This window comes from Panulirus ornatus, chromosome 58, assembly GCF_036320965.1.
Source record: "Panulirus ornatus isolate Po-2019 chromosome 58, ASM3632096v1, whole genome shotgun sequence".
Lineage (NCBI taxonomy): Eukaryota > Metazoa > Arthropoda > Malacostraca > Decapoda > Palinuridae > Panulirus > Panulirus ornatus.
The window spans coordinates 16,242,034-16,267,218 of record NC_092281.1 but is presented as its reverse complement, the minus strand read 5'-3'; the positions used below and the strand labels follow the sequence as shown (position 1 = coordinate 16,267,218).

The 25,185-nt window shown below is 43.4% G+C and overlaps 2 protein-coding genes across 12 annotated transcripts in view; one reads left to right on the top strand and one right to left on the bottom strand.

Moving 5' to 3' along the window:
* Positions 1-3,808, bottom strand: part of LOC139766577 (uncharacterized) — a 228,066-nt gene extending 224,258 nt beyond the window's left edge. For 8 of the 11 annotated variants that reach the window (XM_071695417.1, XM_071695418.1, XM_071695419.1 and 5 more), the window contains exon 1: positions 2,925-3,805. In XM_071695417.1, the coding sequence (XP_071551518.1) occupies positions 2,925-3,052 (128 nt within the window). In that variant the 5' untranslated portion in view covers positions 3,053-3,805. Of the gene's footprint in view, positions 1-2,924 lie in introns of all 11 variants that reach the window. The other 3 variants (XM_071695424.1, XM_071695428.1, XM_071695427.1) reach the window with 3 other exon arrangements.
* An 11,993-nt stretch (positions 3,809-15,801) lies between these two features.
* On the top strand, positions 15,802-18,443 carry crim (QVR superfamily protein crim). Its single transcript, XM_071695416.1, has 3 exons — positions 15,802-15,946; positions 17,196-17,333; positions 18,241-18,443. Exons 1-3 carry the CDS (start codon positions 15,898-15,900, stop codon positions 18,426-18,428), a joined length of 375 nt encoding a protein of 124 aa, XP_071551517.1. The 5' UTR covers positions 15,802-15,897; the 3' UTR covers positions 18,429-18,443.
* Positions 18,444-25,185: the final 6,742 nt, after the last annotated feature.

Genomic DNA, 25,185 nt, shown 5'->3' with positions numbered 1-25,185 from the left:
GGAATAGTACAGTATGGTGAATATGGCCAATCATTCGCTCACTCAGCTTCACTCTCTGGCCAGTCATTCGCTCACTCAGCTTCATTCACTAATTCATGACTTCACACAACAACAACAAAAATCATGTGTGTTAATTGTTTCATTCAACCATACACTGTCCATCCATCAATTTCTTCGTACAGTCTTGCATTCGTCGACTGATCTAAGCAATTGCTCATTCCTGTTTTAACTTCTACATTTGATTCATTTATTTTTCCTCCTTTAATCATTCCCTTGATCGATAAAGTCACGTATACATCTATCATTTCATTCAATTCCATCGCATGTGTTCATTCAAGTCGTGTATTCCCCCACTCAAGTCATTCTCTTTTCATCCATGCATTCAGTCATTCATTTCCTCTCATCCCCCCACTCAGTCATTCCCTTTTCATCCATGCATTGAGTCATTCATTTCACTCATTCCCCCCATTCAGTCATTCCCTTTTCATCCATGCATTCAGTCATTCATTTCACTCATTCCCCCCACTCAGTCATTCCCTTTTCATCCATACACTGTCATTCATTTCACTCATTCCCCCCACCCAGTCATTCCCTTTTCATCTATGCATTCAGGCATTCATTTCACTAATCTCCCCACTCAGTCATTCCCTTTTCATCCATGCATTCAGTCAGTCATTTCCCTCATCCTCCCACTCAGTCATTCCCTTTTCATCCATGCATTCAGTCATTCAGTTCACTCATTCCCCCCACTCAGTCATTCCCTTTTCATCCATGCATTCAGTCATTCAGTTCACTCATTCCCCCACTCAGTCATTCTCTTTTCATCCATGCAATCAATCATTCATTTCACTCATTCCCCCACTCAGTCATTCCTTTTTCATCCATGCATTCAGTCATTCATTTCACTCATCCCTTCATTCAGTCATTCCCTTTTCATCCATGCATTCAGTCATTCAGTTCACTCATTCCCCCACTCAGTCATTCTCTTTTCATCCATGCATTCAGGCATTCATTTCCCTCATCCTCCCACTCAGTCATTCCCTTTTCATCCATGCATTCAGTCATTCAGTTCACTCATTCCCCCACTCAGTCATTCTCTTTTCATCCATGCATTCAGGCATTCATTTCACTCATCTCCCCACTCAGTCATTCCCTTTTCATCCATGCATTCAGTCAGTCATTTCCCTCATCCTCCCACTCAGTCATTCCCTTTTCATCCATGCATTCAGTCATTCAGTTCACTCATTCCCCCACTCAGTCATTCTCTTTTCATCCATGCATTCAGGCATTCATTTCACTCATCTCCCCACTCAGTCATTCCCTTTTCATCCATGCATTCAGTCATTCAGTTCACTCATCCCCCACTCAGTCATTCTCTTTTCATCCATGCATTCAGTCATTCATCTCACCCATTCCCCCACTCAGTCATTCCCTTTTCATCCATGCATTCAGTCATTCAGTTCACTCATCCTCCCCCACTCAGTCATTCCCTTTTCATCCATACAATCAATCATTCATTTCACTCATTCCCCCACTCAGTCATTCCTTTTTTCATCCATGCATTCAGTCATTCATTTCACTCATTCCCCCACTTCGTCCATCAGTCATTCACCACCAGTCTTCCGTTCCACTAGCCATATCAGCGAGAGACGTATGATAGATATCCACTTAACCCACACTCTACCTCACTTAAGTAACGTCTCTTTCCACCTTGAATGACATGATCCACTTCTTCCCTAAAGGCAATTAATGCAGTCATCCTCTCCCGTCTCCACTGCCTCACGAAACTGGTCATACATATGGGAGTTCGTTCGCCCGTCCGGTGGTAACTGGGCAATTTACCCGCCTATCAAGCTCCTTGTATACCTGTAGAGTGTTGAGTGTCCGTCCCTTGCAAATGAATTAGTTTACGCCCATGTCCTGTAATAGTTCACATGTCTGAGATGCTCTGTAAGAAACATTATACGTCTTATATATACATCCTGTAATAAAGTGGCTTATATGTTTAATATGTCCTGTAACAGAGTAGTTTACAGGTATGATAAGCTCTGTTAGAATGTAGTTTACATGTCTGATTTACTGCAAAAAAGTAGTTTACATGTCTACTACAGCCTAGGCCCTATAGGGGAGAAGTTTCCATCTCTGATATGCTCTGCAATGGAAAAGTTTACGACGGTTTACTTGCCAGACAAGCCAGTAGTTTACCTTCATAGTTTCGTGTTTAAGGACCGGTGCAACTTTTTAACTTTCCTCCCAAGTCACACGGTAGTTTACGTGCTTAGAGTAAACTGCTGCAGCTTCCCTGCTACAACAGTTTACACGGCCAGGGATAATCTTACCTCTTTTTAACTTGTGGTAGTTTAATTGCCTTGTGTTTTAGCAGTTTACTTCAGTTAGATGTTTGTTTTACTAAATGCTCTAACAGTTAACATAGTTCAGTGACATTATCTTCCAATTAAACATTAGCAAAACAGTTTTAGGTATACTACAATTGACCCAAGCTGTCAATTAAGTCGGTATTTCTATAACACAGACATCCTAGACTAGCCATAGGGGAGTTTTTGATCAACACAAGCTTATGCTAAACCTTAAAACTGAAATAAGTAAAACACGAAAGACGTACGAAAGACGGAGAAGAACACTGTGAAAAACTTATTACATTCCATCAACACGTAATGTTAACACGGGAATGTACTGGACTGCAGAGCATGGTGTGTGTGTGTGTGTGTGTGTGTGTGTGTGTGTGTGCATATCTGTATTTTATGACTGTGTGTATGCGTTCGAGGATAATGCATGTATGCATTTCACGATTGTGTATGCATTTGAGTATAGTGTGTGTGTGTGTGTGTGTGTGTGTGTGTGTGTGTGAGGGGAGGGTGAGAGTAATGTGTGTCAGCGGGGCACGAGGCCACCTGGCCGCTCACCTGACGAGCTCGTTCTCGCGCTCCTCCTCGATCTTCTGACGGCGCATCACGTTCTCGATGATGCTCCGCTCCTCCTCCGTCAGGTGCGAGAGGTCGGGCATTATGTCTGGCCCTCCGTCGGCCGCCATGGTGGGGGCTGCTCTAGTGTCCCTGGGGTAGTGCGCAGGGGAGCCACGCCCCGCGGGGGTCGGCCATGCCCAGGCGGGAGCAGCTTCGCCTGCCGCCCCGGTACCTCAGGTGGGGCACGTGGTGACGGCGGCCGCGCTGACGCGTGCGGCACGGCAGCACCAGCGGTAGTAACGGAGGTAAGCACGAGCAGCGGCGGCAGGGCAGGGTCGCCGGCACGGGGGCAGCAGCGGGGCAGTGCCTACCTGCCTCCGGCGGGAGGGTGGCGCCCCGCGGGGCCTGCCGCTGGCCCGCTGGCCGCCTCCACCAGCACCTGGGCACGCCCCATGCCGCGCCCCCCGCCTCACCCGCCCAACACCGCCGCCCGGGGCCGCCCAACACCACCGCCCGGGGCCGCCCACTTCACTCACCACCAACACCACACCAACAACACCACCAACACAACGCCTGATTATTGCCAACGGTATGAGGGGGCCGCGAGGCGAGACACGGCCCACCAGTGTGGCCACTCCAGATCAATAGGCACAAACACCCGGCCAATCTCACTCACTGCACACTCCACCTCGGGTCTTATTAGATCAATACACGGCCAGAGATGTTCTTACACTAGTACTTCACTCCCAGTAGCTATTTCCAAGGTAAACTGCGGCCTGTGGCTCCGACATTAGACATCACTAGCTACCGGAAGGGGCTCCATAAGGCCGCGGGATTACTGGAACCCTGGCGCGGAGGGATACACGGGACTCGACACTCCGATCCCGCCTGGAATGTTGCGCCGGCGTCAACTAGTCCGCTCTCGTTCTCATAAATAATGGGATGCTATCACTCGCCCCATCAGCCAATGGCATCCTCGCCTGCTAGTGACGTCACCAGTGTGTGGTGTATTGATTTTTGAGTGGTGGCTCGTAGCGTGGCTGTGAATGAAAATCAGAGTCAGTCAGAAGCAACCCCGCAGTGGTTAGGTCTGCTGATGACTGAGATGAAATGATTTGGAATTCTGACGCAAGTAAGCTGGACCGCTAAGTTCATTTTCGTGCAGGCCTGCCCGGCCCTCGCCCTCGCCTGACCTGAGCTTTAAGTTGGGCGGGAAAATGAGCCCCAGCCGACTTGCAGAGCGGCAACAACACGTCGGAAAGTTGTACAGAATACCTGGAAATAGTGGCCTATTAAGTCGTAATAACCATCGGCAAACATCACTCGGCATTCACTAAGTACCTCGTAGCCTCGGGCCTTAGTCAGCGCCTCGCCTACACCAGGCTAACGAGGGAATTGCTCCACGGGGTTCTGTTGCCACTGATGGAAACTGGTCGGACCACACGGTAGGGTACGTTCGTCGCTCCCTCCCCCGGCACGCACGCACCTACGGCCGGTCCGTGTCCGTGTGGGAATCGGCGTCCGTTCGTCCGACGGTCAACTATTTACCATGTCCGTGCATAGTCTGCCTCAGCTGTCTCCGGCCATCCGGCCACCGTAATATTTCACCGTTCGTAAAACCACAACAGCCACGTTCCAGGCCCACAACACCCACGTTCCAGGGGCACAACAACCACGTTCCAGGCCCACAACACGCACGTTCCAGGACCACAACAGCCACGTTCCAGGGCCACAACAGCCACGTCAGCCACAACAGCCACGTTCCAGGCCCACAACAGTCACGTTCCAGGCCCACAACAGTCACGTTCCAGGGCCACAACAGTCACGTTCCAGGCCCACAACAGTCACGTTCCAGGGCCACAACAGTCACGTTCCAGGGCCAAAACAGCCATGTCAGCCACAACAGCCACGTTCCAGGCCTACAACACCCATGTTCCAGGTCCACAACAACCGCGTCCCAGGGCCACAACAGCCCCGTTCCAGAGCCCAAACAGCCACGTTCCAGGGCCACAACAGCCACGTTCCACGGCTACAACAGCCGTTTCCAACGGCCACAACAGTCACGTTCCAGGACCACAACAGCCACGTTCCAGGACCACAACAGCCACGTTCCAGGATCAGAGCAGTCATGTTCCAGGACCACAACAGCCACGTTCCAGGACCACAGCACCCACATTCCAGGACCACAACAGCCACGTTCCAGGGCCACAACAGTCATGTTCCAGGACCACAACAGCCACGTTCCAGGGCCACAACAGCCACGTTCCAGGGCCACAACACTCACGTTCCAGGACCACAACAGCCACGTTCCAGGGCCACAACAGCCACGTTCCAGGACCACAACAGCCACGTTCTAGGGCCACAACAGCCACGTTCCAAGACCACAACAGCTACGTTCCAGGAGCACAACACCCACATTCCAGGACCACAACAGCCACGTTCTAGGGCCACAGCAGCCTCGTTCCTGGACCAAAACTGCCACTTCCAACGGCCAAAACACCTACATCCCAAGGCCACAACAACCATGTCCCAGCAGTCACGTCTCACAAACCTATGTCCCACACCCAAAATAACCACGTCCCAGAGACACAACGTCCCTGACCCAAAGCCATGACAGGCACATCTCCTCCTAGAGTCACAACATCCCGTCCTAAAGCCATAACAGCCACGTCCCACAGGCATAAAAAGAAAACATCCCAAGGCCACAGAAGCCACGTCTCGTCCCAGACCCACAACCTCCCTGGCCCGAGACAGCTAACTCCCTGAGCCAAAACAACCACGTCTAAGCAGCCAAGTCTCAAAGCCACTAAAACTACATCCTACACCTAACGACAAATACGTCCCAAAACCACAACAGACATGTCCTGTCCCAGAGCCACGGCAACCACGTCCCGTCCCCTGATCCGAAACAGCCACGTCCTGATCCAAAGCCACGACAGTCACGTCCCAGAGCCACAACATCCATGTCCCAGACCCACGACAGTCACGTCCCAGAAGCCACAACATCCATGTCCCAGAGCCGTAACAGTCACATCCCGCTCACGTCTTAGAGCCATGATAGCCACATTCCATTCTAGAGCCAGAACAGCCACGTCCAAAAGCAACAAGTCACGTCCCAGAGCCGTAACACCCACGTCCCAGCAGCCATAAACAACCACGTCTCAGCAGCCGTAGATAACCCAAGTTCCGTTCCTAAGCCATAACAGCCACGTCTTGTCCCAGAGCCATAATATCCCGTCCCAGAGACATAATAGCCAAGTCCCGGTGCGGAGGCACAACCAGCTACGTCTCCTCCCAGAACCAGAGCAGCCACGTCTCGTCCTAGAGCCACAACATCTCAGCCCACAGCCATGATAGCCACGTCCCGTTCCAGTACCACAGCAGCCACTTCCCAGAGGCACAACATCCCGTCCCACGGCCACAACAGCCACGTCCTAGAGCCACAACAGCCATGTCCTTTCCCACATCACAGACCTCCCAGAGCCACAGCAGCCACGTCCCTATCCACAGCACAGACATCCCAGACCCACAGCAGCCACGTCTCCACCCGCTGCACTGACTTTCCAGAGCCACAACAGCCACGTCCTCCTAGATCACAGACCTCCCAGAGCCACAACAGCCACGTCCTTCTAGATCACAGACCTCCCAGAGCCACAACAGCCACGTCCCTACCCACAGCACAGACCTCCCAGAGCCACAACAGCCACCGACCTCCCAGTGTTGATGAGAGAAAAAGCGCCACGCTTCCCTCGCCAGCTTCTCCTCTGGTTCCCCAAAATAGAAAGAATTCAATAAATGCGACGGGCGGTACACGTCTTCTGGGTGCCCCCTCCCCCCAAGCACCCTAGGCACAGGCTGCCAGGGAGAGCGGGAGCCACGGAGGGGAAGAGACCTGGATGAAAAAAAAAAAAAAAAAGAGAGAGAGGGAGGAGGGAGTGAAAAGTTACTGATGCAAGGGAGATGGTAACGTGGGAGAATGAGACAGTAGAGGTCACGGTCAACAGTGGGAGGGGCACGGGAGGTCGGCGTCAGGGATGGGAGGGACACGGGAGGTCAGCATCAGCAGTGGGAGGGGCACGGGAGGTCAACATCAACGGTGGGAGGGACACGGGAGGTCAAGGGAGGCCATTATCAGCAGTGGGAGGGACATGGGAGGTCAGCATTAGAGGTGGGAGGGACACGGGAGTTCAGCATCAGCAGTGGGAGGGACAAGGGAGATCATTACCAGCAATGGGAGGGACATGGGAGGTCAGCATCAGAGGTGGGAGGGACACGGGAGGTCAGCATCAGCGGTGGGAGGGACAAGGGAGGTCATTACCAGCAATGGGAGGGACATGGGAGGTCAGCATCAGAGGTGGGAGGGACACGGGAGGTCAGCATCAGCGGTGGGGGGGACAAGGGAGGTCATTACCAGCAATGGGAGGGACATGGGAGGTCAGCAGCAGACGTGGGAGGGACAAGGGAGGTCATTACCAGCAATGGGAGGGACATGGGAAGTCAGCATCAGAGGTGGGGGGGACACGGGAGGTTAGCATCAGCGGTGGGAGGGACACGAGAGGTCAGCATCAGCGGTGGGAGGGACACGGGAGGTCAGCATCAGCAGTGGGAGGAATATGGGGGGCGGGGAGGGTTCAGCGTTAGCAGTAAGACATGGAAGGTCAACGACCTGTAAGAGGGACATGAGAGATCAGTGTCAGCAGTGAGAAGGGACATGGGAGATGAGTGTCAGCACCAGGAGAGGACAGGAGATAAGGGGTTACCTTGAAAAATGGTAAGTCAGCGTCAGCGTCAGGAGGCACACGGGAGGTCAACGTCGGCAAATAGGGAGAGTGGGGTACACTGACGGGGTCAGGGTTAAAGAGGAACATGCTTTTTCCCCTCCCCCCCAGGACAAACACAACCTAACTACTATACACCATCACTCCCCCATCCCCACGTACCCAGCAATACCTCTCCACACATTACATTTTCTCCATAAGAGAAAAAAAAAAAAACAATTCAAGACCTGCACTGAACAGCTGATTCTTGTTACACTTTAGTTACTCACTAACTTGCACAGTCTCCAATAGTTTCGCTCGGCTCAGTACGTCTCTCGTCGCATGAAAGTTGTACAGATCTGTGTAACTTACCGTACACTGGTACTGGCCATCGCAAAACGTGTGTGTGTGTGTGTGTGTGTGTGTGTTCATAACCCAGGTCTGTTAGTTCGGCAACCATCTTTGTCATCCTCCTTTGGACCTTCCCAATCAGCTCTTTGTGCTTCTTAATGCACGGTGACCAAACCTGAGTACCACAGCCTAGCTCTGGTTTATCACAGGGTGGTGAATAGTTTGTTGCTGAGAACATCCTCATCAGCATACTTCGACAGTTTGTCTCCTCATCAGTTCTCCGGCGATGGTGTTCGGACGAAGAGTTTAAGTACGACGTCGACTTCCCTATTCCTCATGAACGTATGATCTGTAGTTTGTTTACTTATCTCCTGCTAGATTATGTTCTCAGGGAGTCCGTCTTTCACTGTCCTTCATCGTCATCACTTTCCGTCCACTTGGGTTGAATTTCATCAACCACGTACCAGACTTACTCTGTAGACTGTCCAGGTCCCCTTAAAACTTGAGGTAGTCGTCAACGTGATTCGTTAACCACTGCATGATCCTGGCATCATCCGCAAACATACTCATCAGGGTAAGAGTCCGGTTCATCTGTCCTTCTGGCAAGTGGTTGCATGGATCTAAAAAAAAAAAAGAGCAGTGATCCCGGGGTCGAGTCCTGCAACACGATGATGGTGACACTCCACCCATTTTGAGAAGGTTCCTTCGGCCATGATACCTTCGTTCTGTTCTACTGCGGTAATCTTCTATGCCACGAACGAGTCTCCTTCCCCTTATGCCTGGCTCAAGATCAGGTCTCCTTGCCGACCTTACGTGTTGTACAGTGGTCAAACGCCTTCTGGTATAGGTCTAGGGGACACACAGACCATTTCCATGTCTTGCCTAAAATGCAGCAGCTCACTCTCTCTTTTAGGAGTCGAAGAAATTCTTTACGAACCACTTCCATCCCATATCGTCTCTCACTGAGGTAATTTCTGATCATCTACGCCAGTTCTTACGGGCGACACGCATCTAAGAGACTGGTCTGCAGTTTGGCGCAACTTCCCAATCTTCCCTGGAGAGGGGCGCGAGATTTGACCTCTCCCATTCCCTTGACGCCGCACCTACTTTCATCGTCATACTGAACAATATTCTATAAAAAAAAAAAAGAGATGGCCTGTAAAGTGTGTCTGAACACTTCTCCAGCACAGACATGGAGCTATCATCATTACCAGGGGCCTTATACAGACCAAGGCCTTTAATAGGCTGATAATGTTTTTCCTTAGCTGTTCCTCTGTCCCCATCCTAATTAGTTAGTGCTGTGGGGAATGAGCGTCTTCCTCAGGGAAAGTAGCATATCTTTCTATTGTCCTCTAGAGCTTTTTTGCTCCGAATCTCTTATCCTGATTAGCTGCTCTGTAACTGACAATGCGTTCCAGATGAATTGATGGAAAAAAAGTTTTTTTTTTAATTTTCTCCTGCTTTGACAACACTATCCTTTCCCGTTTTTCTACCCTTATTTTCCAATCTTACTGCACTCACTCCTCATTCTCATATATACCTTGCTCCCCTATACCCCTCAAATGCCACTGAGCCCTTGTGCCGCCTGTATCCCCTCCACCTTTTTTGCTTTTTGACATCTTTCACAAAAGCACATGTCTATCCTTTTCTCGGCCCTTCTTGTCAATCTACCTCGCTGCATATTTCACAGATTTTTCCATGACAATGGTCTATATTTTTGGCTAAGAAATTCCATTTCTCCACCTTACGTTCTCAAGGAACTTGTCTACATTGTGTGGTTACCGTAAATACGTATCCTCTCTGCGCCTAGTTTCATCTCTGATTCCCCTTCTATGTTCTGCACAGTCAGACTCAAGGATCTTGGCTGTCTATTACCCAGCTGTCTCCTGCATCCAGGTGGTCTATTACCCAGCTGTCTTCTGTATCCAGGTTGTCTATTACCCAGCTGTCTCCTGCATCGAGGTTGTCTATTACCCAGGTGTCTCCTGCATCCAGGTTGTCTATTACCCAGCTGTCTCCTGCATCGAGGTTGTCTATTATCCAGGTGTCTCCTGCATCCAGGTTGTCTATTACCCAGGTGTCTCCTGCATCCAGGTTGTCTATTACCCAGCTGTCTCCTGCATCGAGGTTGTCTATTACCCAGGTGTCTCCAGCATCCAGGTTGTCTATTACCCAGATGTCTGCAGCTTGGAGGTTGTCTACTGTCTCCTTATCTCATCCACCTTTATATGATCTAAAGCCTCCCCATCCTCCAAGATCTCTCCAGCACTAAGGTCTTTCTATTACTCAGGATCTTCCCATCACCTGGGGGTCTTCCCAACATTTGGGGTCTTTCCATCATCCAGGATCTTCCCCTCACCTGGGGTCTTCCCACCATCTAGGGTCTTCCCGTCACCCAAGGCCCCTCTACCTCGACTGGATGGCGAGGTAAGTAGCTCTGTGCTCTCTGTATCACTCTCTGGGCGGTCGATGCTTCCTTCGGAAGTTCCCCTGAAGCTGAATCTGCCACAGCTCATACCGCTGCGCGGATTTTGAAACTTTCTTTCATGAGCATGACAGTTCTGTACAGTGTCAACCGTGTCCGGGTACTGTTTGATCAATGTTACCAGAAAGGCATTACCAGCAATCTGAACCATACCCATAGGACTATAATCGGTACCTAGGATCAAAATCTTATACTGCATTGAACTATCCATCAATATTAAGCCAAGACCTGCTCTGTCTCCTCATCTCTAGGTGTCCCATGTCAGTTCCCAGTGAAACCGTCCGTACAACATTCATCCTTATGAACCCAGCCAACAGGTTACGGTGCCATATGCGCGACTCTCACGAATTCCAGTGCCTTTCTCAATAGAGTGAAGCCTCAGAGTCTCCAGGACTTGCATCAAGGATTATCCCTAACGGTGGAGTCAACAGAGGAGTTTCCTCCTGCCCACAACTACAGCCTGTGGGAATCCATCATGCAGGTAACTGAATAGCCATGTACCTTACCCCTCACACCAACCAAAGCCACACTAGTCATCAGTAATTGTGACCTACATGGAGGACTGGAATACCTGGCCATCGGAGAGAAGCTTCAGCAAGATCGTGTGTACTGGTCCAAATGCCCAGAACTCGTACGTTGCACTTATTACTGCAACACTGGCCGAAGGCCATTCGACAACTTCGACATAATTTCCATAATCCCGATAGTTTTCTCAGTATAACCTTAGGTATCTCTTCCACCACCTCCCCACCACTCCCACCTCACCGAAACACTCCTACATTTCTCCAACACGTCATATCCGACAATTTATCAGTTCCTCTGCAATGGCTCATATCTTACTCCAACAACATTACTCCTCCACTTCCATTCCTACCAACATACCGCACCTCTGACACCTCAACGCATCACATATCCCCTCCATCCTACCTCCAGCACTCCTTTTCCATCATTGGATCAGCATATTCTCACCACTTATTCAATAGGTCAATTCATATTTATTCACATTAAGAGTTCGTGCCCCTCAGCGTAGCCTGACCTCTTTTACTGGAGTTACGCCTTCAATTCGGCTTAAGTATTACAGAAAACGTATATCACTTGCCACGGTAACTAAAAATAAAATCCCATTTGTTGTATCTTTTACTATTCAGTACCACTTCTAAGATGACACAAGTATTTACTATCATAGACAGTCATAATTCCTCAAAGTCCTTGTTTGTGAGGCTATATCACCATAAGTACAATTCGTTTACTGGGAAACATTACACAATTAAAGTGAGTCTTTTGTAAAAAAAAAATTCTCTGTGAGAAAGTAAACGGTATGGAACACAGAATACACGTAAGGGTCACATATAGGCACAGTGAAAACCATCTATTCATCACTAAGCACTGACATTCACCTTACAATGAACGGAACATCAAATCGTCATTAGTGACATTACACAAGTAGAACGCCAACTTGGCGGATTTTATTACCCGAGGAGAACACCTGTACAATAAAGATATTCCCATGGTCAACAAAAATCCAGACATAACGAAAAACTGTTTTCCAGGAACTACCGGAACCCTTCAATTCTCAGTTTAAAAGAATTGTTTTTAAGAGGACAGGGGCTCCATCCTTCTGGAACCCTTGTGTCTTCCAAGAGATTTACATCCAACTGGAACACTTGTGTCTATCAATTCAGAAAACAGCTCCCAGACATCCTACACGGTCAAAATCTTTCTTTAAAACCAAGAAAATAAGTAGACTGGAGAGCCCTTTTTACATCTAACATTTAACAACTTTACTTGAAACGCATATCTTAGTATCGTTACTTCTGAAACGAAATTGATAATCTGTCCAGCAAACTAAGTTGCACGATTTTAAGGGAAAACAGTCAATATTGTTCCTTGAATCTCAGATTTATATACGTCCGTGATTTAGTTCACCATTTGAGCATCTATCATGACAATCCTTGGGCATATCCGAATTAACCTATAGACGGTGCAAACATTTACATATCATCTCAGAATAATCAAGGGGATGACTTAGAACCCACACATGACCTTACAACCTAAAACTGTACTTCATGAGCTTTTTACTCTACACTTCATCGCTACGCAAATTACACACGTCTCAAGAATATCTGAGATCCCCACGAAACAGTCCCTATTATTTCATCCACTCAGCCTGCAAGAATTTCCCACTTCCCGTAACCTTGCTATCGATCTTTATCATCATGATGACTAACAACTTGGCCCATACAGTTGATATGCATCCAAGGGTGATGTAAGCTACCGCTAGCTAATTTAGATGCCACTGCACGTGCCCTCAGCCGTTGATCATGAAGTCTTCGCCATCGAGGGCATAGTTTAAAAACCTGTCTGCCGCCTGTGATCAGCCAAGGGCCGCTCTCTAGCCCATCATTTAAGTGCCACTTTAGAAGAGGGAGCACGTGCTGTCATGTGATCTTCATCAACCAACTCATTCCAGCCTGAGACACGTCGCCACTATCGCCTCACTTTACTCAATTTCTCCTACCCTGTCGAGGTCATTCTCTTGACAACAACGCTCCGCTTTGCCTGTAACGGAGACCAACCAAATATCACGCAGGAGCACCCCAAACAATACCATTTCTTCCCATAATCATTTCTAAAGCGCCACTCACTAAAGGCAGTGGTCCTTTTTCGTCCGGAAGTTTCCCACAGTTGAACTTCTACCATTGTTGTTCAACAGGGAAGCTTCAAGGTCTTCCCACTTTTTATGAATAGGATTTTCAGTGGTTTGATTTGTGTTATTATATTTTGTTTTCATTAGAAGAATAATTAAAAAAAAACTATTGTTTGGTCATTAGGAGAGTATGCTGACATGACAGCAGTGAACTGAAATTTACAACTGTTTATGACAAAGCAAGATTTTTCTTACACGAGTAAAATTGCGTTCATGCATGTTGATATATGCAGCAGCATATCATTCTAGGCAAGCCACCAAATCTTATTAGACTTTCTTTTTCATCTCTAAAATCTACTTTAAGTTTTTTAATGGAAAAATGAGATACGTGTAAATTACGTTTGTTTACGTTGTTAGGCTGAAACTTCTTTGCTAATCAAATTATCCTTAAATTTTCATTTTCACTAATAACAAGTGTTGGCTTTCACTGAGTAAACGTAAAAGAATAGATAGAGATAATGATCTATTCTTTTTTTTTTTCCTCCAAAAGTATAATCAAATTTGTTCTACCAAAATATGTGGTGAGAGTGTTTACCAGTCCGCTGTTCTGCTTAGATGAGGTGATTGTGTGAGACATACTAAACTGATTATGTTAGACATACTGGTATGTATGGACCTTCTTTACGCATATTTAAAACACGCTAAGCTCTTGTACGCCTTTTTTAAAGGGTTCACTGATATCGGCCGTGAATTACACATATTACACTAATGTACAAATCTGTAATATCTTTCGTAACTCACCGATTGGCAAAGTAGCAGCAGTCACTGATGACACTTGTTCCAGAGTATTCTTGCCACAAAGGTCAGTGTTGTAGGTGAAAGATATCATCATTCTTTTGTATTTCTTCTTAAAAGTTATGAAAATATACTTTAAACAAAACTTGAAAGCAATTTCGTAGCCTACCACTGCTAGAGTTGGAAGTAAAATGGCTGTTTTATACGATCTATAGCACATACCTGACCTTAATTGTAAATTACCTGTCTGCGTATTGGACGCTGGGTAACTGAAATCGGAACAGCATCCTCCTTCAAGGTCCTGGCTCGGGCAGGTCACTTATTCAATAATTCATGACGAGAGTTCCTTTGCTTTGCATCTTCTCTACAATGTGGACGATGTAGCACTAGTTTTACACTAATTCTACCAGGCTGCCCTTGCCTCCCAGTACAACGACTTGTTTTGTATTCGATTAGCTGAATAATCTTTAGGAACTCGGTTATTCTTCCAAACTTAACGCGGCACCAGTCGGTAAAAGAATGAATAACGTGATCAGGATATATTTTCTTTAATTAACCAAGTCTAACTAACTTAATCTACGCCATAATAGAAATAAAAAACAAAGCGCTTTACGTACATTGACCACTTTGTCCTTTATCAAAGACTATATAAGATGTAGTAGTATCTGGTCCCTTGTACAGGAACAGTGATTCCAGTTACAGATTTAGTACTGATTGGACAATAAAATGGTGCAATAAATCGAATGAATTAAGACAAAAAAAAAAAATGTTTCAACTGCCACGATCTTTGGAAGACAGATTCTCCACTTTTCCCAAAACCATAGGCCACAAGCATAATGAGTGTGTCGTCTTAGAATTATCATTAACACCCGAAGGTGTTAGAGAATTTTATGTTGATGGCCTTCATGGCCCTGACAGTTGATAGGCTTAAAGCCCAAACAACCAACCAACCTTCCCAAAATAGGCCTTTCCCGTTATTCCTACAGGTAATTCATGGGGATAGGGGTTTACACTCGTGTTGCCCCAGCCCCCAACCTTATATATTTTCATAATTTCTTCACCCATATGTACACACACACACAGTAGCCTAAGCCAGACACTCATTTATCGACCAGTCCAGCTGGGATTGGCAATGGACGGACTGCCGCGCCCAGGATTGGAACAAGGGCGGGCCCGTGCGTGAATCATGTGGTCAGCGACGCCAGTAACTACACCATGGTAGCTATTAGTAATCTAAGAAGATATAACAAATTTGTATACACTAACTTGTATTGTGTGAAAAGATTCGCTTGGTCCAAAACCTGGTGAGATCTTGTGTCATTGACAGGCCGTTCTCGGGCATTGGTCGTGGAGTGTGTCCTCGGGTGTGCTATTATGGGCACAGGTAGGCCCGTGTATGGCGGCTGTGTGTATTTAGTGGAATCTTCTAGGTGTGTGTGTGTGTGTGTGTGTGTGTCAGGTGTTACCTGGATCTTGTGATTGTGGATGAAAGCTGTGCTTAACTTTTAAACCCTATATGCATACTCTGTAAAATAGTCGTTTTTTTTCCAATTGAAGACACCTTTTAAGTAAAGGTCTTTATAGATTATTCAACCTTTAGGGAAATAGTTCTCCAAGAAAATTATAAATAACTTTGATAGAATATTTAGGTACACAAACATCAGGGACGTTATGAATTCGAATTTCTTAATGACGGCGGCTTCGTCTTTGAATACTAATCATTTTTTGTAATAAATTAGCTAATCATGATACTGATTTTAGAATTCATATTTATTGTTTTCAAAAATAACAATACTGTCTTGGATATTGCGAGTAAGTACTTGAAAATAGGCTACTATCAGTGAACTCAGGGCATTAAACTGTTCGGACAACAGCAACAGTATAGGATACAGCAATAGGAAGCGTTTGGGTGGAGCAGGTAAAACCACTAACAGGAAAATGAAGAATTTACTTTTACTGGTCTCATTTTCTGCGCTTGTGTCCACGGGTTAGTATTATTTCCGATATGTTATTAGCTTTGTTGTTTAGAAATTTTTGTAAGATACACTTCACTAAGGCAACAATGTCAACGTCTTAGGACTATGATTGCGCACCTGTCGTGTATGTCATAGTATAAGATTCCGTAATATATAAGGTTTAGTTAAGAATGAAGATTATAATTTCTGTCTTTCCTATATCTCAGTGTTTTTTTTTTTACTCTTCAGGTACTCTTTTTATTCGACAGATTATATATGAAAGTATTTTGATGGAGAAAAGTTATAGTATACAAGGTGATAATGATTACAAAAAACAAGTTATTCTTATGTATAAAAACACCTAATTACTGTGTCATTGATATCCAGACCTTGATATATGAGTTGTACTCCACTATAGATATTTACTTTTATGCCAATAGTAGTAGACCAATACCACCTACATTGGTAATTATGAAGTTTACGGTCACCAGCTCAGTCACATTTTTCATTGATTTCATTTTGCAATGATTGTACACTATATATTATGAAGAATGAAATGAGATTATGATTTAAAGCATAGATAGTGGTAGTGGAGAAAACCATGATGGTCAGGGGAAATCTGGGTGTAAAAAACATAAAAGTACATAAAATAGGTTTAGAAATTAACAGAGTGTGAGTACCTCACATTATGGTAAATTTTCAGTAGGCAGATGCATGTTATGTAAGATTATTATCTCTGTTCTACTCTTGTGGGATTGTTGTTGCCATTGTAAAGAAATGTAAGAGTGTGGGATTTTCCTTCTTCCCCCTTATACCAATCTTTTGACATCTCTTCTTTCCACCATGCATTGCCCTTTTTATTCCTGTATCTCACTACCTTGTATCCAACTACTGATTCTATGACCTTTAATAGTATTTCTCTAAACATTTTAAACACCTCATTCACACATGATTGCTTTCCTAGATTCACTGCACTTCCATCTAAGCTTTCTCCTCCCAGCATTTTTCCTGATTCATCTTCTTGCTTGCCGACACTTTAACCCTCATTCTTCCTTACACAATACCTCCACTTAGGGAGGATACAGAACACTGGTCATTATGTTATTTGAGAATGTCTAGTTATGTCTGGATTTAATCATGGATGTGTAACATCTGATTGTGCCATTATTTTTAGAGTTTGCATCTTATTCCTTTATTATCATGCCTAGTAAACACATATTTAGACCTTTTATTACTGCGGTGAACTATCTTCATTAAAAAATTTTGGTATCTTCTTCACAGCTTCTAGTATCTGGTGCTACCAATGTGTGGGCTCCCACCCAGGTTGTGGATTGTATGACTTCGACTGGCGTTACTACTGGAGCTACAGCTGTCCAGATCCATATGACAAATGTGTCAAGATCATAGAACAAAAAGGAGGTAAATTTCAGTCATTACAGAAAATATCCGTAACATTACTGAGTCTGATATAATTTTTTCAGGAACTGGAATGATAAAGATATGATAAACTGATTACATTTTTTACTGGAACTGTATTGTTCGTTTTATTGTCAATAGTATTTCAGCAAAATTTACTCATAGATTTTGCTTGTCAGTATCTTGATTGTTATTTTTTGTCAATAAAGTTTATAATATTTGTTACATGCTACCAGAAATTAATATGCTCAGGTTATAGATAGAAATAGGAGTTTTATATTGCAGTATTTGAACTTGGTGCCCATTTCCTGTAAGACCATTCTTCATATGCTGTGATTATAGAACACTGAATAAATGATCAGAAAAATGAGCTTGAATTTTAGTTTCCTAGGACTACATCATGGTAGTGTCTTAGTGTAGAAAGGATTTCGCTTCACATACTTGCTTGATTTAGGTGGAAATGGGTATCAGCTTTTCCAGTAAGGTGAACCATATCCACCTGTATTTAGATTTTCTAACTTTGGGCTGAAGAGCTAAATTTCATACTTGTGTCATTTATTATGAAATGTAAAGTACCTAAGGCAGTTCTTCACCTAAATTTAGTCTGTAAAAGTTTGTCCACTTAGACATAATATTGAATTTTGAAAATAATTGTAATTTTTTTTCCAAAATTCTTAGAAAATTATGTTTCAGGCATAACTTTATGTTTAAGCAAAAGTATTTATGCTTGTTATAGTTGTTTATAGAGTTGCTTCTGCTATATTCATGCAGAGCTTATGCCAAGAAGAATGACATAGCTAACCTGTTGTGTGAAAAGCATGAAAAAGTATACAATACTTTGATGTGATATGTAGCACTCCTTTATGGGCAACTTGAAATTAACCCCTTGATTTATTCCCTATCTGTGCAGTGGATGTTATGGTAACTCGTGACTGCTTGAGCAACTTAGAGGGTCACCGACGAGACATCCCAGCAGATCGTTATGAAGGTTGCCGCCCTGCTGCTAAAGATCCACTTGTTGGACAGTACATATTTCCTTCTGTCCCAGAAATTGACCATAAAAGGTTAGTGGTACTCCTTTATAGCATCATAGGCTAGCCCTGTTAAAGGTTTTGAAGCTGATATAGTATTATAATGAAAAACGATTGCAATAGATAGAAGTGATTGGATGAAAAGTTTGAAATAAAACATTGTTTCACGGAAATGAAAACTTTTTCTTTTCAAGTTGAAAAAAAAGATACTAAAGAAACCTTTAACATAATGGTGTGTGTGTGCTATACCATCAACTTAAATAGTGAATTGAGAAAAGTGTTAAGAATTGTATAGGAGTTAAACATAGATTACAGAATTGCTTTTTAACCCTTAAGCATATGCAGACTTGCATATTATGCACTAGGGTCCATCATATGTGTTCTAGTTTTCCCAACTTATCTTAAACATATAACCAACATTTTGACATAAATATGACTACCAAGTATCTTTTGGTCACAGTAGGTGCTAATTACAGACCACTGCTCAAAAAGTAATTCTGAAGTGTCTGTAAGGGCAAAAATGGGCATGTTTGATGGTATAGTAATCCTGACATTGTAGTACAGATGCAAAGCTGGAGCCCTAGATAAAAAAGAAAAGTGTGGAAGAAGATGAACCTGTTGGAAATTAAATGTTTGAAGACAGTGTGTAGTGAAGGGGTTGATCGAAAAAAGTGATAGAGTAAGAGAGATGTTTAAAAGTGAAGTTCTTTGAAATGATACTGACATTTGTAAAAGGTAAGTGAGGAGGGGCTAACCAAGAGGTGTATGCATGTCAGAAGTGGAAGGAGCAAAGGAAAGGGGAAACCAAGGAGGAGGCGGAAGAGTGGGGTGGGGTGAAAGATGCTTTAAGTGACCAGGACCTTAACTGCTGAAGGGTGTAAGGCATATATAGGATAGAATGAGTTGGAGAAATATGATATACAAGGGGTATCATACTCTTTGTGAGCTGAACCAGGGCATATGAAGTGGTCATGAGAAACCATAGAATTGTGTGTGGGGCTTGGCTGTAGAGGGAGGGGCTCTGGTTTGAGTTCATTGTACATGATAGATACATAATTGGCAGTAGGTAGGTGTATTTGGTAGGAACATCAGGCAGGGGCATTAGGTAGTAATAGTAGGTTGGAACATTAGGTAGGAGCCTCAGGAACTGCTGCACTAGAATTGTAGTCTGCCACTTGCCTGTCAGGGGTGAGGCACCAAAGGCTAGAAAGCAGCACTGAAGTCCACCAGTTACAGACACCCTTTTGCTATGGACATCCCATTTAGGGAGTCCCTGGAGGGGATGGGCATCAGAGATATGGATAGATGCATATATACGTACATAGTGGATGTTAGCACCACCTCACTATACATAAAAACAGTGAACAAGTTTGAAAAGGAATGTGAATGTACATTTTTATATATGAATATACATAGAACTTATGAAAATGTTTGGAAATAGTAACAATAGTTATGATAACTGTCATTTAGTGAATGGAGATCATGAAGCTCACAAACCTCATACTCCCTATGCTGATGGAATTATACATTGTCTTCAGGCTTTTTCATGGCCCTAAAGTTAGGTTAGTTCACTAGTTATATAGGACTCTGTTGCTGTAGCCACCCATATGAGGGAGTTCCAGATGGGAACAGGTATCAGAGCATATTTTCATATAATCATATCCTTTTTATTTGTGTTGAATTAATGTCATTTGATCTAAAATAATACAGGTAATTCATATACACTTAAGAGAAACCTTTCTTATTCTTTTTTAGTGGAATGAAAAAAAGAAAATTTATAAGTGTATTTTAGAACACAAGTGAATCTTTACATTTTTATTAGTTAATGGATTCAAACTTTTTCGTAAGATTAATATTTCTTTGAATGTTACGACAGTCATAAAATGTAAAAGTAACACAATATTCACTTTGGATATTCTCATATTTTTTCTGTTCCTCTTTCAAAGTGTTAATTCTTTCATTAAGTCAGCCTTGCTCCTGATGCCTCAGTGTGCATCATACAAATTTCAACCCCTACTTGTTGATGCTATATGCATCATCTAAAAGGGTTTTAGTATTTCATGATTAAGTTATTATGGGATGGAGTGAGACTCACTCTCTTTGAGGATATATGCTGCATACAGGATCAGTTTTGGAAGTTACGTCCCTTCTCATCCAGACTGAGTAGGAATGTGAGTGAGCATGTAGCATCCTGGAGTGTCTGGATCTCATATCTGTCAGATTCTGGATGACAAAGTATATCTCATTAGTCAGCAAGTCCAGTAAGGCTGTCTGATTCCACCCACTATGAGTTGGCCTGTTGTAAATTGGTTAATTTTCCCTTCTTTAGGTTAGTTGCCCTCAAAATGTCAGAGAGGGCAATATGAATGTTGAATGGCCATGGCAAAAGAGAACACTGTGTGTAATGTAATGATTTATCATGCAAGATTTCCTTAGCATACAAATGAGATTTTATATGATTGCAAGGCATGGGCTATAGATAAGGTTGTGCGGAGGAGGGTGGATGTGTTGGAAATGAGATGTTTGAGGACAGTATGTGATGTGAGGTGGTTTGATCAAGTAAGTAATGAAAGGGTTATGAGAGATGTGGTATGGCAGGGAGCGTAAACAGAATGAATTGTGAAGTGGTAGAGTTGGTGAGATGTAATACTTGCAGGTGGTTTGGGCATGTCGGAAGAATACAAGACTAGAAGTTTACAAAGAGAGGGTATGATAGTACATTTAAAGGGGATGGTGTGAGAGGAAGATCACCTGTGACATGGAGAAATAGAGTGAAGGAATACTGATGGGAGACAAATGGTGGAAGAATGCATGGAATAGTGTATGCAAAGGAGACATGTGAGGACAGTGATAAGTGGAGACTTGTCATGGCTACCCCCTTTATGGGAGTTCCTGAGGGAAATGGACATCAGAGATACAGATAAGATAGATAGACTATGTTGGAGAATTAGGTGGAAATAGTCAATAGGAACCTTAGGTAGGAACCTCTGCAAACACTGCACAAGAGTTACCTTCTGCCAGTGGCCTGTTAAGGGTGAGGCACTAAAGGCTAAGAAGTGGCACTGGAGTTCACTAGTTATATAGGACTCTGTTGTTGTAGCCACCCATATGAGGGAGTTCCAGATGGGAACAGGTATCAGAGCATATTTTCATATAATCATATCCTTTTTATTTGTGTTGAATTAATGTCATTTGATCTAAAATAATACAGGTATTCATATACACTTAAGAGAAACCTTTCTTATTCTTTTTTAGTGGAATGAAAAAAAGAAAATTTATAAGTGTATTTTAGAACACAAGTGAATCTTTACATTTTTATTAGTTAATGGATTCAAACTTTTTCGTAAGATTAATATTTCTTTGAATGTTACGACAGTCATAAAATGTAAAAGTAACACAATATTCACTTTGGATATTCTCATATTTTTTCTGTTCCTCTTTCAAAGTGTTAATTCTTTCATTAAGTCAGCCTGCTCCTGATGCCTCAGTGTGCATCATACAAATTTCAACCCCTACTTGTTGATGCTATATGCATCATCTAAAAGGGTTTTAGTATTTCATGATTAAGTTATTATGGGATGGAGTGAGACTCACTCTCTTTGAGGATATATGCTGCATACAGGATCAGTTTTGGAAGTTACGTCCCTTCTCATCCAGACTGAGTAGGAATGTGAGTGAGCATGTAGCATCCTGGAGTGTCTGGATCTCATATCTGTCAGATTCTGGATGACAAAGTATATCTCATTAGTCAGCGAGTCCAGTAAGGCTGTCTGATTCCACCCACTATGAGTTGGCCTGTTGTAAATTGGTTAATTTTCCCTTCTTTAGGTTAGTTGCCCTCAAAATGTCAGAGAGGGCAATATGAATGTTGAATGGCCATGGCAAAAGAGAACACTGTGTGTAATGTAATGATTTATCATGCAAGATTTCCTTAGCATACAAATGAGATTTTATATGATTGCAAGGCATGGGCTATAGATAAGGTTGTGCGGAGGAGGGTGGATGTGTTGGAAATGAGATGTTTGAGGACAGTATGTGATGTGAGGTGGTTTGATCAAGTAAGTAATGAAAGGGTTATGAGAGATGTGGTATGGCAGGGAGCGTAAACAGAATGAATTGTGAAGTGGTAGAGTTGGTGAGATGTAATACTTGCAGGTGGTTTGGGCATGTCGGAAGAATACAAGACTAGAAGTTTACAAAGAGAGGGTATGATAGTACATTTAAAGGGGATGGTGTGAGAGGAAGATCACCTGTGACATGGAGAAATAGAGTGAAGGAATACTGATGGGAGACAAATGGTGGAAGAATGCATGGAATAGTGTATGCAAAGGAGACATGTGAGGACAGTGATAAGTGGAGACTTGTCATGGCTACCCCCTTTATGGGAGTTCCTGAGGGAAATGGACATCAGAGATACAGATAAGATAGATAGACTATGTTGGAGAATTAGGTGGAAATAGTCAATAGGAACCTTAGGTAGGAACCTCTGCAAACACTGCACAAGAGTTACCTTCTGCCAGTGGCCTGTTAAGGGTGAGGCACTAAAGGCTAAGAAGTGGCACTGGAGTTCACTAGTTATATAGGGACTCTGTTGCTGTAGCCACCCATATGAGGGAGTTCCAGATGGGAACAGGTATCAGAGCATATTTTCATATAATCATATCCTTTTTATTTGTGTTGAATTAATGTCATTTGATCTAAAATAATACAGGTATTCATATACACTTAAGAGAAACCTTTCTTATTCTTTTTTAGTGGAATGAAAAAAAGAAAATTTATAAGTGTATTTTAGAACACAAGTGAATCTTTACATTTTTATTAGTTAATGGATTCAAACTTTTTCGTAAGATTAATATTTCTTTGAATGTTACGACAGTCATAAAATGTAAAAGTAACACAATATTCACTTTGGATATTCTCATATTTTTTCTGTTCCTCTTTCAAAGTGTTAATTCTTTCATTAAGTCAGCCTGCTCCTGATGCCTCAGTGTGCATCATACAAATTTCAACCCCTACTTGTTGATGCTATATGCATCATCTAAAAGGGTTTTAGTATTTCATGATTAAGTTATTATGGGATGGAGTGAGACTCACTCTCTTTGAGGATATATGCTGCATACAGGATCAGTTTTGGAAGTTACGTCCCTTCTCATCCAGACTGAGTAGGAATGTGAGTGAGCATGTAGCATCCTGGAGTGTCTGGATCTCATATCTGTCAGATTCTGGATGACAAAGTATATCTCATTAGTCAGCGAGTCCAGTAAGGCTGTCTGATTCCACCCACTATGAGTTGGCCTGTTGTAAATTGGTTAATTTTCCCTTCTTTAGGTTAGTTGCCCTCAAAATGTCAGAGAGGGCAATATGAATGTTGAATGGCCATGGCAAAAGAGAACACTGTGTGTAATGTAATGATTTATCATGCAAGATTTCCTTAGCATACAAATGAGATTTTATATGATTGCAAGGCATGGGCTATAGATAAGGTTGTGCGGAGGAGGGTGGATGTGTTGGAAATGAGATGTTTGAGGACAGTATGTGATGTGAGGTGGTTTGATCAAGTAAGTAATGAAAGGGTTATGAGAGATGTGGTATGGCAGGGAGCGTAAACAGAATGAATTGTGAAGTGGTAGAGTTGGTGAGATGTAATACTTGCAGGTGGTTTGGGCATGTCGGAAGAATACAAGACTAGAAGTTTACAAAGAGAGGGTATGATAGTACATTTAAAGGGGATGGTGTGAGAGGAAGATCACCTGTGACATGGAGAAATAGAGTGAAGGAATACTGATGGGAGACAAATGGTGGAAGAATGCATGGAATAGTGTATGCAAAGGAGACATGTGAGGACAGTGATAAGTGGAGACTTGTCATGGCTACCCCCTTTATGGGAGTTCCTGAGGGAAATGGACATCAGAGATACAGATAAGATAGATAGACTATGTTGGAGAATTAGGTGGAAATAGTCAATAGGAACCTTAGGTAGGAACCTCTGCAAACACTGCACAAGAGTTACCTTCTGCCAGTGGCCTGTTAAGGGTGAGGCACTAAAGGCTAAGAAGTGGCACTGGAGTTCACTAGTTATATAGGGACTCTGTTGCTGTAGCCACCCATATGAGGGAGTTCCAGATGGGAACAGGTATCAGAGCATATTTTCATATAATCATATCCTTTTTATTTGTGTTGAATTAATGTCATTTGATCTAAAATAATACAGGTATTCATATACACTTAAGAGAAACCTTTCTTATTCTTTTTTAGTGGAATGAAAAAAAGAAAATTTATAAGTGTATTTTAGAACACAAGTGAATCTTTACATTTTTATTAGTTAATGGATTCAAACTTTTTCGTAAGATTAATATTTCTTTGAATGTTACGACAGTCATAAAATGTAAAAGTAACACAATATTCACTTTGGATATTCTCATATTTTTTCTGTTCCTCTTTCAAAGTGTTAATTCTTTCATTAAGTCAGCCTGCTCCTGATGCCTCAGTGTGCATCATACAAATTTCAACCCCTACTTGTTGATGCTATATGCATCATCTAAAAGGGTTTTAGTATTTCATGATTAAGTTATTATGGGATGGAGTGAGACTCACTCTCTTTGAGGATATATGCTGCATACAGGATCAGTTTTGGAAGTTACGTCCCTTCTCATCCAGACTGAGTAGGAATGTGAGTGAGCATGTAGCATCCTGGAGTGTCTGGATCTCATATCTGTCAGATTCTGGATGACAAAGTATATCTCATTAGTCAGCAAGTCCAGTAAGGCTGTCTGATTCCACCCACTATGAGTTGGCCTGTTGTAAATTGGTTAATTTTCCCTTCT

Excerpts from the sequence above, each read along its gene's own strand:
- crim (XM_071695416.1), top strand. The coding sequence starts at position 15,898 with ATGAAGAATTTACTTTTACTGGTCTCATTTTCTGCGCTTGTGTCCACG. Across the intron at positions 15,947-17,195 it reads TTCTGCGCTTGTGTCCACGG|CTTCTAGTATCTGGTGCTAC; the intron begins GTTAGTATTATT and ends TCTTCTTCACAG. Across the intron at positions 17,334-18,240 it reads GATCATAGAACAAAAAGGAG|TGGATGTTATGGTAACTCGT; the intron begins GTAAATTTCAGT and ends CTATCTGTGCAG.